Below are 13,781 nucleotides of genomic sequence, written 5' to 3'. Positions count from 1 at the left end.
ACCAAATCACCCTGGACCTAGCGACTGACGTTGCTGCAATATTAGTCTTAATTGTAAGGGTCGGAGACCTCCCACGCTTTTTTCATGGTCCCGTCAACTTTAGCATCTAGAGGTTTCCGCAGGTTAGAGGCGTCCTCGAACGGCAAAGTAGTTCTTTTGGATACCCTGGCAACTGCTAACTCCATTTTAGGTGTGATTTAGAAGAATCCCGTATCTTCGAAAGGAAAAAGCAACCTATCCCTAAACTCCTTAGTGAGGGGGAACTTTTCCTCGGCATGGCTCCATTCCTACAGGATCAGTTGCTTCAGGATTTTATTAACTGGAAATGTGGGCTTATGCTGGGATTGTAGACCCCGGAACATGTCGTCCTGGATTGAATGCGGCTGTGAAGTTTCTTCTTCCACCTGCATGGTACTACGTATTGCGCCTAGCAGCTGTTCCATGTCGGAGATGGAGAATAAATCCTTTTTATTCTCATCCAGAAATGGCATAATTTCTGAGTGAGATCCCTCCAGGAGGTCATCCTCAGAATCCGAACCTCTTCTATGGACGCTGGTCTTGATCTCTTAGCTGGACCCACCGGCCAAAGGGGGAGGATGGACAAGGAAGTTTCTATTTCCTTCAGATTTTTTAAAAATCTCCTGCTTTCCCATGGGACCTGTCGTACAATCGGAGTGACAGTCCCGGATGTGCCACAGATCAGACGGCTTCGATTGACTTTATTGGAAGCCGTCCCTATGGGATCCACGGCAAAATGGAGCATGCTGCGATTTGCTTTCCAGACTGGAAGGTCCAGAAAACAAACTTGCATGCTTTTAATTAAGCTGTGGGCGCCCATAATTGTCTATGGGTGGCTTGAACTCCAGGTCATCTGCGCGAGTGCCCTACGTGGATCTCGGAATTCAAACCCGCCCGTGGACGTGAGCCCTAACACTGTAAGAAAAGAAAAAATTGATATGTTTTCTGTCCCTGCGATCATAAAAAAAATAATAAAAGTTTAACAATATAGTCTATGCACCCAAAAATGACACCAATAAAAACTAGTTTGTCACGCAAAAAACAAGACCTCATACAGCCATGTTGACAGAAAAATAAAAAAGTTATGACTTTTGAAAAGTGGAGATGAAAATCCCCAAAAAATCGTTGCGTCCCCAACACCAACATAGGCAGTTGTTAGGCATAGGCATAGGCTATTTATCCTTTCATTGGAAATTGTTCTACAAATGGGACGGTAGAACAATGACATCCAGGGAGTAAAATTATAAAAACAGTTGCCTTTGCAGATTACATTTTATTTGTTTTAACCAACCCAGAACAAAGCCTGTCAAAAGTCTACTGCATTTTGCAATCATACGGCGCCATCTCAAATTTTAAAGTAAATGTATCTAAGTCAACTGTACGCAATATCACCCTTCCTACAGCTGTCGTAAAAAATCTCCAAAGGTCTTCACAATTTAAATGGGTTCAGATACTCAATGAAACCCACATTGAGTATCTAGGGATTCAAATCACAAAAAATCTTGAGCACTTATACGAAAAGAACTTTGCCCCTCTCATAAAAGAAAATACATTCCTTTTGCAAACATGACTTACCTTTTCTCTCCTGGTTTGGACGGAAAAACTTACTGCAAACGTACATTATCCCCAAAATATTGTACAAAATACAAATGATACCAATCTATCTCCCAAATTCCGTTTTCAAGCACATAAAATCCATTTTCTCCAGATTTATTTGGAAACACAGAAGACCTCGATTAGCTCACAGTCTCTTGGTTCAGAGGAGGGAGAGAAGTGACATTAATCTTCCAGATATGTCTCAATACTACAAATCAATCCAATTAAATAGATGGCTGGAAATTATAAAACCCTTGAAAAATCGAATTGTGAGATCGCGACATCTGGCTTCCTATGGACCAACTTTATTAGGGACTTCTGGTATCCTTCATGGAAAATCTATAAAAGATACTCTTGTGATCCTCTTTTGGGATTTATTATTATTTTTATGCTAATATGAGTAAAAGCATAAATAAGTGTGTAACATTTTTTTTACATTTTTATTTTTTGTACATTATGCAGCACTGATGATCGCTACGATAAGGCATGGCAGGATTTCTCTCCTGCCATGCCTTATCACTTATTACAGCAATCTTAGGCAATGGCAATTCAGGACGCCGGTATCTGGCGTCCTGTTGCCATAGCAACCAGCCGGGTTCTCTGCGATAACCTCACAAGAGCCGGCTGAAGTCAGAGATCTTGGCAGGGAAGGGTTTAACAGCGGGGGGCGCATCTCCGGGAGGCCGGCTACTAGTGACAGCCGGCTCCCGCTGCGGGATAGCGCAAGATAACCTATGATTTTGCGCTATCCATATGACATAAGGGTACGTCATTTTGCGGGAAGTACCCAGCTCCCATGACGTACCCTAACGTCATGGGGAGGGAAGGGGTTAATGTATATCGGGTTTGTCTCCAATGGAGATTGATTTCATGCCACATGTACTTTTGAATCACACATGATTCCCCTCACTCTCCTCTTCCCCCCACCCTTTATTTTTCTTCCACTCTCCCTCTCCCCACACCTTGAGAAAAATGGTAAACTTTCTATTGTAAACTACATTCAAGTTATTTGTACAAGCTGTATCAGCAACGCGTCTAGTGCTGGAATTAACCTGTACGCTTGTTATCTCAATTTAAAAAAAAAAAGAATATTAAAAAAAAAAACATCTTGGTTCTAGCACTGATTTTTGAGCTCATTATAGACATTTTTTTTAAACATGACATTACGTTCACACTCTTTCTTAAATAAGGTCATCTCCACCAGGACAGGAGTCTCATGGCCATGTATAGGAATTTAAAAAAAAAATGTTTTTGGTTCCTTTCCCCCCCAAAGAAGTAATGTCACTCTTGTCCAAAAGCTTGAACACAAAAATCATTTTGTATATAATGACATGCTAAAAGTCACGGGACTGGAACTAATCATGTAGGATCCCCTCTAGCCCTGTAAAATGCATCAACTTGACGTGGCATTGATTCCATAATTGAATGGAAGTCATCTTGAGGGATATTGCGTCATGAGATCTGGATAGCACCCACAGCTCTATGGTATTTGTAGGTGCAGGAATATTGGGTACAAATGGACCTCTCCACCACATCCCATAAATACTCGATTGGGCTCTTATCTGTGAATGTTCTGGTCACACCATTTGTAGGAACTCTCTAGAATTCCTTATACATTGTGGGGGTATATTAAGTCCATGAAAGGTTTGCAAATGGTCACCAAGGAGTGAAACGTAGTGGACACCAGTCAATGATGTGTTTAGGCAGAGCTGTGTATCCAACCCATACTATAACAACACACCCCACACCATTAGGAAACCAACAGTAGCTTACAGAGTGCTTTGTTGACAGTTGGGGTTTGTTCCTTCATGGGGTCTGTGCCACACACAGACCCTACCTTAAGATAGAAACAATTGGTACTATAACTCACCGGACCACGCCACATGTTGCTCGTCCCTCTAGAGCCCAGTTAACAACCTCATGCACCCAGGTGAGGTGCTGTGTCTGGTGTGGTGGAGACAACAGAAGCACTGTGGTGATACTCTTTTTCTCCCAATCCCATGCGCTGACCTGCATACGTGTGTGGGACCTCCTGCATTGAATGTGGATGTGATTTTTCTGCTAGAGTCTCTGTTTGCACAACCAATTCTAGTCAGCTGCAGCCGGTCATGTTCATTGAGCACCTATGGGCAGCCACTGTGCCGTCCACTGCAAGGGGTAATGCCTTCTATGACATTTTTCTGGTGTACACATGATACTGTGGATCAAGAAATGTTAAGACCACACAACTTTGGGAATGAAATGTCCTATCCTTCTGGTATAATGCATCGTTCGAACTCCAATATTTCATGTCGTCATGCATATGCTGGCCAGTGTAAAACCTTACCCACAAGATTACACCTCACAACATATATAGTTTTGGACATTTTTAAGCCACTTCATAATCAATTTATATATGTCTCTTATGTGACTTATGGCATGTCTATGTAGATCTTGTAGTTAGGTAATTCTTATGGCACCCTTGTTCCTAATATAGTGTTTCGCCAAAAATAAGACCCGTCTTATATACATTTTTGCACCAAAAGAGGAGCTAGGTCTTATTTTCAGGGGATGTTTTGTTATACTTAGCAGGCTCGTTCTAGGTCCCCGAGGTTGAAACGCGTCCAGTGTCCTCAAGTTCTTTAACTGAGTTGTATGCTCTTTTATTAATAAAGGTAACCTTTTACTGGTAGAAGCTCCCCTCCATGTCTTTTTTTCTCCCCTTGTTTTAGGTCCCTCCCGCTGTTCTCCAGAGCTGTGCTGCTGTCCTTGGCTGCCCACAGAAGATCACTTCCTAGTTACGGGAGTCATAAATACCACCTCCAGGAAGTGATGGCTCTGATTGGTTATCGAGGGATGCTAAGCCAATCAATGCAGCACTCGATGAACCAATGCAATGACTGGGATTTGTTTTTCAACCGCTGCTCAGCCAATCAATGCAGCGCTTGATGAACCAACCACAGCCATCACGTCATAGAGGCAGGATTTATGAATTGGCTGAGCTGTGGCATTACCGAGTCTGCACGGTAATGTTTTTTTTTTTTTTATTAATGTAATTCTGCTAGGGCTTATTTTCAGTGTAGGGCTTATATTACAAGCCCCCACCCCCTGAAATCCAGAAGAATCATGGTAGGGCTTATTTTTAGGTTAGATCTTATTTTCAAGGAAACAGGGTATGTTCAGTGCCACTTGTGGCCCTTTTGCTCACCCGCCTCTATTCACATTAAATAGGCTGTCATTCATGTACATGGGCCGATCCTCGTCTGGTTTTTATGTGTGAAGAAACCTAAGCGATGAACGATAAATAAATTATTGTTCGTCGTTCGGTCACAGTATGTATTTACATTGAATGATAACTGATCAGATTTCCGCGATCCAGCGAGAATCTGAATGATTATTGGCCCCCATAGTGAACCATTTCTTATTGGCTGGCCTGTATATTAGCATGAATCAATGGTCACATTAAGCTAGATCTTCTAGTGAGTCCACACCTGGAATACAGTATTCAGTACTGGAGGACTCAGCTACAAAAATACATTTATAAAATGGAACAAGTGCAAAGACAGTCTACAAAAGTGTGGGAAGGTCTTAAGATTTGTGCTGATCAGAAAAGACCTAGAGTTTCTGGTACTTTTACAAGGGCCAACTATCATCCCAGTTACTCAAAAGAGATATGCACACTGTGCGTGTGAATGCGTGCGCTTTTTGCACTTATTTACATTTTGATTTAATTATAGCTAGTGCCTTCTATAATCACTTTAATTGTATGTGTTCACACCTTTGTATGTATTGTTTCACTTGTCACTTTTTTGTACTGGGTGTGCATTATGCACTTTACTTTTTGGAACAATTTTTGTTGGTCTGTATACCGTATTTTTTGCTCTATAATACGTGCCTGATGATAAAACACACCTAGGTTTTAGAGGAGGAATATAGAAATAAATAGAAAAATATATATTTTGAACTTGTCCTGACCAGGCAGTGATGGTGGTTATACAGGAGGAATAAAGAGCAACAGTACCGCCTTGGAATGAAGATCTTGTATAATAAGGACCCCTCTAATTGGTCTTTATGTCTGAGAAACAGGGCAAAGACTGAAAGCGAAGATGAGATCTCATCACCACACAATTAAACACAGAAAAAGAGAATTACCTGTGGCTGAGCACTTCTCTAACCATGGACATGACATAGGAGATATGAGAGTTTTGATATTGAAGGGTGGTTTCAAGTCGCAAAACCACAGAAGAATTTCGGAATATAAATTGATAACAACCTTTGACATGCTGAATACTGGGTTAAATAATTCCCCAGGATTTATGCGTGAATGGGAAGTGTGAGACATTTATTATACAGATAAGACCCCCATCAACAGTAATTCAGGGACCATAAACTTTCACTCCCTTATCAGTGTGCGGATTGCACACGTGGGAGACCTGCACGGCCTCATGTCCACGGCACATGTGGATTTTTCATGCCTATATCCGCAGTGGATTCACTGCTAGTCGTCGTTAAAAGGATTTTTTTTATTGCTTGTGGGAGATCGTGGATTGCATTTTTATCCAGTACAGATGTACACAACTCCACCTCCCCAGCCTTTTCCCTACCTCCCTAATTGATTTTAACCTTCAAATCTGCAGTGCATCCACAAATGTATTTGCGGATGCACTGCGGATCCTAAGCTCTCATAGAGATGAATGGAGCCACATCCGCACGTCATCCGGGATAAAATAGAGGATGATGTGAATTATTATCCACACGTGGCATCCGCAAATAATTTAAAATCAAATCCGCAGGTTTTAAATGAAGTGCGGATGCCCAATGCTTCTCTATGGGCAGCTTGAGCTTCAGATCACCTGCGCAAATTCTGCAAATCAAATCCGCCCGTGGACATTAGGCCTAAGCCTATTTTTTCAAATCTGAAATGTCAATTTGTGTTGTAACAACTGTGGAATACTATTAACTATTCAAGTGAGTCTAAGATTTTTGTGTGACACATTTTACTTTATATCCATGTTAAACTTCCATCAGTATGTTTTTGCATTTATTAAAAAAAACACTAAGTTTTAGAGAAAATTTGAAAAAAAAAATGTTTAAAAATTTGACATTTTCTGCTTGCTTAATAAATAACATTTATCATATGTCCATGTTTCAACATCATTTTCTAACTGTCCTTTTTACTTTTTCCTGGCTTATAGAGCGTGGCAGCAATTTTTTAATTTTGGGAAAACATTCTCAAGCGCAATTTTTTTTCTGGGAATCTTCCTATAAATCGCTCCACTATAAAAAATTGCGCCCCTCAAAGTATTCCAAACCACATGTTGGGAAGTTTATTAACCCTTTAGGTGTTTCACAGGAATTAAAACAAAGTGGAGGTAGAATCTAAACATCTATTTTTTTTTTCTGCAGATTTTCCATTTTTAATCTTTTCTGTATCGCAGCTGAAGAAAAAAAAATATTTGTGAGGCCTCGTTCACATGGGTGACACTGCATCACCGCGAAAAAGATCGCAGCAAAATCTCATCACTGGTCTGTGCGATTTTTGCTGTGGTTTCTCGTGGTGATATCCTGACTTTGTAGCACAGCATGGGAGTATTTTCAGGGAAGGGGATGCGGGGGCTTGAAATATAAGCCCTACCCCGAAGTAACCCGTAACTGAAGAAAAAAAATTTTTTAAATATCATCCATCATTTAGACACGCTGTCTATGGCTCCGCTGCAGCTTCTTCCCGGGTTCCCCGAACTTGGTCGTCTTCTGGCCGGAGATTAAAAAATCCCCACCTCCTGGAAGCGCTGGCTGTGATTGTCTCCGACACTTAGCCAATCACAGCCGGAACTCGATGAATGGTTGTGATTGGCTCATCGAGTGCTAGCTGTGATTGGCTAAGCGTCAGCCAATCACAGCCAGCGCTTCCAGGAGGCAGTGATTTTTTAATCCCTGACCAGAAGATGATGAAGAGAAACAGTGTCGGGACCCGTGTAGAAGCTGCTGAGAGCACTTGTAAGGTGATGTATGTGGATTTTTTTATTTTTCCCTTCAGCTAGAGCTTAGTTTAGACTTCGACAGTAATATTTCCTACAGTCAAAGTTGCACTGCACCGCACGAAAATTGCGTTTTTGTGTGATGCAACACAGAGGAAGCCTGCATAGTGAAACATGGGCTACAAAACCTCATGAGTCGCGTGTCAGGTTGTCGCATGCTACAAAACATCGCATGTGTGAATTAACTCATATGAAAGCATGGGCTTCTCATACATGCAATTTGTAGCATTGTAGCAACGCTACAAAATTGCGCAACTTTGTCGCTTGTATGAACGAGGCCTTAGCCTGTATATGCAGTTTTTAAAAATATACCACATGACCCTAGTTTATAGCAATAACTCAAAGACAGGCCTCAGAAATGAAGGAGCACCTTGTGGATTTTGGAGTCTCCCTTGTATTGGGACATTTACCAGGCACCATTTCCAGTCTGCTCATATGGTGAACTTTGACACTTTTTTTGTAGAAATATGTGGCTAAGCCACATATTTTTGCCACACACATTTGGTCCTATCAGTGGACAAAATCTGCATGCAGAATTTGCATGTAATTCTGGATATACACAGAATGACATTGGAAATTCTGCACCTGGATTTTGCCTATTTACAGGTCTAAATCCATGTGTGAATTTGTTCCAGAAATATTCAGCATGTGAACAATCTCAGCCATGTGAACATACCCTCACTATATGTGTTACTGGGTGTACATGCCTTTCCCCCCCCCCACGACAGACTGTGAGGAGATGGAGATGGCATGAACGATCATAAAAGTTTTTGTTTGCAATAGTTGTTGATGGCACAATTGCCGAATGCAAATGTTGCTTATAGTGACGTTTACACAATTACTGCCTAGAGCACTGCCAAGCCTTGGTGTTCACTAATGTGAACTGTGCTCCCCAAGGGTGCATGCACATTAGTGGATTTGCATTGCGAAATCTGGTGCGGGCATCCGCCTCTGGGTTCCGCAGCAAATACTGCCCATAGCATGCTATGGAAAAGTGATTTTTCATGCACATGAGTGAAAACTAATTGCAGTTTCCACTCGCGGAAGAGAAAAATACAAAACCCAGCATGCCCCATTTTTACGGCGACAACTAAGCGATGATGGAGGAAAAGCAAAGTTTAAAAAAAATCTGTACTGCACATGTCCGACAGCTCACCGTGTGGACCATCCGCAGTACAGATAAAGTGAAAAGAAACCAGGTAAGTGCGGACACCCAGATGGCCTGGGTGTCAGCACGTTAGTGCTGCAGGAGCCGCTGCCCCCAAAAAGCCGGTCCTCATGACTGGGTGCACCGGCCTCCAGATTGTCAATCTCCAGCCCAATGTACCCTTCAAAGACACTCCTCAATGTGTTGCCCAACCAGTCAATCACCAGTTGTAGGCGTATACCATGTGTGCGTGACTGAGCGGAGCTAGAGGTAATGCCCAGGTCATGCCCACAGCTTCCGATTGTCTGCGGGACACACACACCTTCACTGAGCTGCCGAGAGAGAGACAACTTCGTGGAGGCGTGGCAAAGCGGGACATCTGTATCTAGCATCCTGTTGCCACAGCGACCCGTCGGCCCTCCATGATTTTTATCGTGGGGGTCCGATGACCTAACAGATGGAGCGCGTACTCCCTCTGTGAAACCTTTCACACGCTCTAATCTACATAGATCGCAGAATGTAAGGGGTTAACAGCGAGGGTCACTGCTCCGATGCACCCCCAAGCTGATACAGCGGGAGGCCAGCCATCACTGACAGCCAGCTCTCCTGCCGCTGCTGGAGCTCATCAATGTCTGGGCTGATGGCAAAGCAGGACGCCTGTATTTGGTGTCCCGTTTCCATAGCAACCTGTCGGGCCTCCGTGATTTTATTTATTTTTTAATCGCGGGGGGTCTGATGACAAAAAACAGAGGAAGCTCCCTCCCTCTGTGAAAACCCTTTACACACCTCGATCAAAATCGATTGCAGCATGTAAGCAATTACCGGCGTCCCTATGATGCACAGAAATCTCTTCAGCTCGGTCAAGCTGGGTACGCCACGGGCGATCGGGAGCTCCTGGTATTAGCTCTAGCTCAGCCTGGGCACCCCCACGCTCTCGGTGTTGACATATTACACTAATACTGATCTCCTTTATATCAATATAACGTTCTATCACCTATTTTGGATAGCATTCTGTAACATCTAATCCTAATCGGTAGTATAAGGCTGGTCTCTCATGACTGTATTTGAATTGCAGATTCCGCCATTGCCGTCCACGGTAAAATGCGGGCAAGGAAAGGCATTTATTGCAGAATTTTCATTCACACTTGTGGGTATGAATTGTGTATTTCGCGAGTGGAAGAAAATTTGCAGCATGCTGTTTTTTAGTACGGATGCCATCCAGTGGTGGAATCGCTTGGAAAGTGCTATGAGAGTACATAGGTCTCTCCTAACTGTAGTGTTATAACTAATATATTTATACATAACCTTTTTTTTCGTTCTTTTCTGCTGTATTAGAAATACAAACTTCCTTTCTGTATTGTCAATATGAACAATGCCGACACATTTTCTAAGGGCCCTTTTACATAAGAAGATTGTCTAGCACAGAAGCGCCTGACAGTCAGCGATAATCGCTCCATGTACTTTCACACAGGAGCAAGGATCGCTCAGTGAATGGAGGTGGAATGATCTCCAGCTACCCGCCTCCATTCACAGCAATTGGCAGTTGTTTATAGATGAAAGGCTGCCCATTTACACAGGCAGATCGTCATTCAGTTTTTATGCCTGCATAAACTGAACGATAAGTGAATGAATTATCATTCTTCGTTCAGTCGCTGACAGCATTTACACTGAGCGATTGGACCATTTAAAAGGGCCTTTAGTCTGTAAGATTTTCTGCATGTTCCTGAAACAGACTTAGAGAAATCCTGCCGAGAATGCAGAGGCTCTGATCTGTTCTACCTTCGACCACGAAATGACCAAAAGGGTAGGTCTTAACCGCTTAGTGACGAAGCCTGTTTGCACCTTAGTGATGGAGCCAAATTTTAGAAACCTGACGTGTCACTTTAACATAGAATAACTCTGTAAAGGTTTTGCATATCCAAGAGATTATGATATTGTTTTTCACCACATATTGTACTTCCTTTAGGTGGTAAAAATAGACCAATATACATAAATTCTATTTATTAAAAGTGCCAAAATTGGGAAAATTATTTATTTTTTTCACAATTTCAACTGCAATATCTCAAATATGTGCAAACCTACTGTACAAATTTTCGATAAGATATATATATTTGTACAGTATGTTATATCTGTTTACTTTATTCTGGGCGCACATTTGAAAAACATTTTTAACCCCTTCTGGTCCAGGGCATAAGTTTACGTCCTGGCAGCGGGGTACTCTCCTGCAACAGGGCGTAAACTTACAGAGTGGGGATAGCGCGAGATCATAAGTGATCTCGCACTATCCCGCAGCGGGAGTCTGCTGTCAGTCATAGCCAGCCTCCCGCTGCAACAGCGGCAGTGCATCGAAGATGCAACCCCCACTGTTAACCCCTTCCCTGCTGTGATCTATGTAGATCGCGGCATGGGAAGGGTTTACAGAGGGAGCACTCTTTCTCTGTGACGTCACCGGGCTCTCGCGATATAATTAATCAGAGAGCCCGACTGGTTGCCATGGCAACAGGACACCAGATACTGGCGTTCTGTATTGCCATAGCCTGTGATCGCTGTATAAGCGATGAGGCATTGCAGGGCAGTAGCCCTGCAATGCCTTATCACAGGGATTATCAGTGCTGTGCTGTATGTCCCCCAGAGAGAGACAAATGGTGGTGTAAAAAAAAGATAAGAAAAATGAACAAAAAAGAAAAATGCAAAAAAACCCTTTTTAATGCTTTTTCTCATATTAGCATAAAAAAGGTAAAATAAATATTAAAATCCCACGTGTTTGGTATAGTCATGTCCCTAACTACGCATACAATAAGTTGCACATGCTTTTGACTGTGCACGGAAAAAAAGCATTTTAAAAAAAAACTGAGGCAAAATACTAAAAATCCCTAAAAACACCCCAAAATGGTACCAATAAAAACTAAGCTGATCTCACAAAAAATAAGCCCTCATAGAGCTCCGAACATAGAAAAATAAAAAAGTTACACGATTTTGAATGCAGCAATTTAGAAAAAAAAAGATTTACAAAAAAAGGGATTTTTTGCAGAAAAGTGGAAAAACCTAAAACAAAGTAAAAATTTTGGTATTGTTGTAACCATACCGGCCTGCAGAAAAAATGGATTGTGTCATTTATGCTGCATGACTAACGCTTTAAAAAAAAATCTATGGCAGAATTGATACTTTTTCTCTCCCTGTTGTCATAAAAAAAAAAAAAAAGTTTTACGATATAGTCTATGTGCCCAAAAATGGCACCGATAAAAACTACAGTTTGCCACAAAAAAAACAAGCCCTTATACGGCCGCATCGACTGAAAAATAAAAAAGTTATGACTTTTGAAAAATGGAGAAGAAAATCCGCCAAAAATCGTTGCGTCCTTTAACCCAAAATAGGCCATGCCCTTAAGGGGTTAAAAAACCTAAATATCCTGCAGGTTTCACACTGATCACTAATAAGCTGATTCTTCCTGTCTGTAGAGAAAACATTTCAGCAGTCAGCAGTCTCGTTATCATAGCCAAGATCATAATGAAACGTAATACCTATAGATGTAAATAACATAGTATGTCCCATTCACAATGGATGATGGACACAACTTATTTACTCAACCTCCCTGCAGAGGAAGCTCTGCAAAAATAACAGTATACTTAGAACAGTCTCCCATACAAGTCGATGGGTCAGTTCCTGTCTATTGTGTGAATGACCCATAAGGCTGCTGTAAAGCATATCTCTGCAGTTCAGGCAAGATGGCAGCCCCCACAGTGATGTACAGATGGAAAAAAAAGCATTGTAAGTATCATATAATTGTTTTTCATTTCTTTCTCTGCAGTTGTGTAAACATGTTGAATTGGGAGGAGGGTGAACGAGAATCAAAAGGAGCAGAAGACCATGCTGCTGAATCCATGGCTGCCGATATGGATCCCTGGATAATTTTTGATGCTCGTAAGACTCCACGAGCAGAGTTTAATGAGTGGTTAGAAACGTACCGTCCTTCCAGGGTCTCTCGTTTTGGAAACCCAGAAGAAGGATCTGGTCCAGTTGGGTGGATAGCTGTATATGGCCCAGGCTATTACCCACAGATTGAAGGTGGCAAGGACCTTCAGGATGCCTGGGAAAAGCTCCAGAGTACAGGACGCAGGGTTAATTATGAACTTGTACGTGAGTTAGCGCTTAATTATGGAGTGACATCTGGAAAATGGCTTATGCATTTAGATACTGGATTTAAAGTTGACCATGCCTGGCGTGGAATAGCTACTGCAGTAGTAGAAGGTCAGCTTAATGTAGCTAAAGTGAGCCCTCACCATCCCGAAAGTAAGCATGTTATATGTGTATATACTCAAGACTTCACAGATGAAGAAAGTATCATGCAGACAGATGCTGTAATTCGAAGTTCAGGTGTAAAATGTTTGCTGACCTACAAGCCAGATGTGTACAGCTATTTAGGCATTTACAGAAACAATCATTGGCAGATATGTCCCACTATCTATGAAAGCCGATATGATTTGGAATGCATCCCGCGACGATCCAGAGTTACCAATAAGGTAACCAACATAGAAGTGACATAAATGTCATATTGCTGTATAAAAGTTCTTTTGAAATAATTTTGACCGTGTCGCAACTGAATATAATTTATATTACTGCTTATGCATAACTTTTGGCCTGTTCATTTATTGATTTTCTTCGACCATCCATTAGTATTATACTTGTAATCTTAAGTGAATATTTTTAATTTCCTTTTGTGAATGTGTTTAATACAAATTTGTGTGAATATGTTTATATGTCTGAATTATGTTGTTAATGTGTATTAAAAGAAGTCTATGTGATTCTCTTTGCTTGGAACACAATTTTTATGGCTGAGTTAAAGGTTAGCACGTGCAAAACTGTTGTAGGTAAATTTGACTAAATGGCTCGTATAAGCTGCATCTGTCACAGTGTGAGTTGGACAGCGCCTCGTTGCTACGTGAAAATATAAATAACAATCAAATTTATAAGTGAGAAGAAAGGAGACTCGCCTGGTGCCAAGC

At 41.6% G+C, this 13,781-nt stretch overlaps 1 protein-coding gene across 1 annotated transcript in view; it reads left to right on the top strand.

Annotated features, from left to right (window-relative positions):
• The window catches only part of C11H11orf68 (chromosome 11 C11orf68 homolog), a 37,846-nt gene extending 24,275 nt beyond the window's left edge, over positions 1 to 13,571 (top strand). Inside the window, exon 2 of the mRNA XM_066584111.1 lies at positions 12,587 to 13,571. Coding sequence (XP_066440208.1) covers positions 12,597 to 13,322 — 726 coding nt within the window. The 5' untranslated portion in view covers positions 12,587 to 12,596 and the 3' untranslated portion in view covers positions 13,323 to 13,571. The remainder of the gene's footprint in view (positions 1 to 12,586) is intronic.
• The last annotated feature ends 210 nt before the right edge of the window (positions 13,572 to 13,781 follow it).

This window comes from Eleutherodactylus coqui, chromosome 11 (genome assembly GCF_035609145.1).
Source record: "Eleutherodactylus coqui strain aEleCoq1 chromosome 11, aEleCoq1.hap1, whole genome shotgun sequence".
In the NCBI taxonomy this organism is placed as follows: domain Eukaryota; kingdom Metazoa; phylum Chordata; class Amphibia; order Anura; family Eleutherodactylidae; genus Eleutherodactylus; species Eleutherodactylus coqui.
The sequence above is the reverse complement of the archived record's forward strand: the minus strand, read 5'-3'. Positions and strand labels throughout refer to the sequence as shown.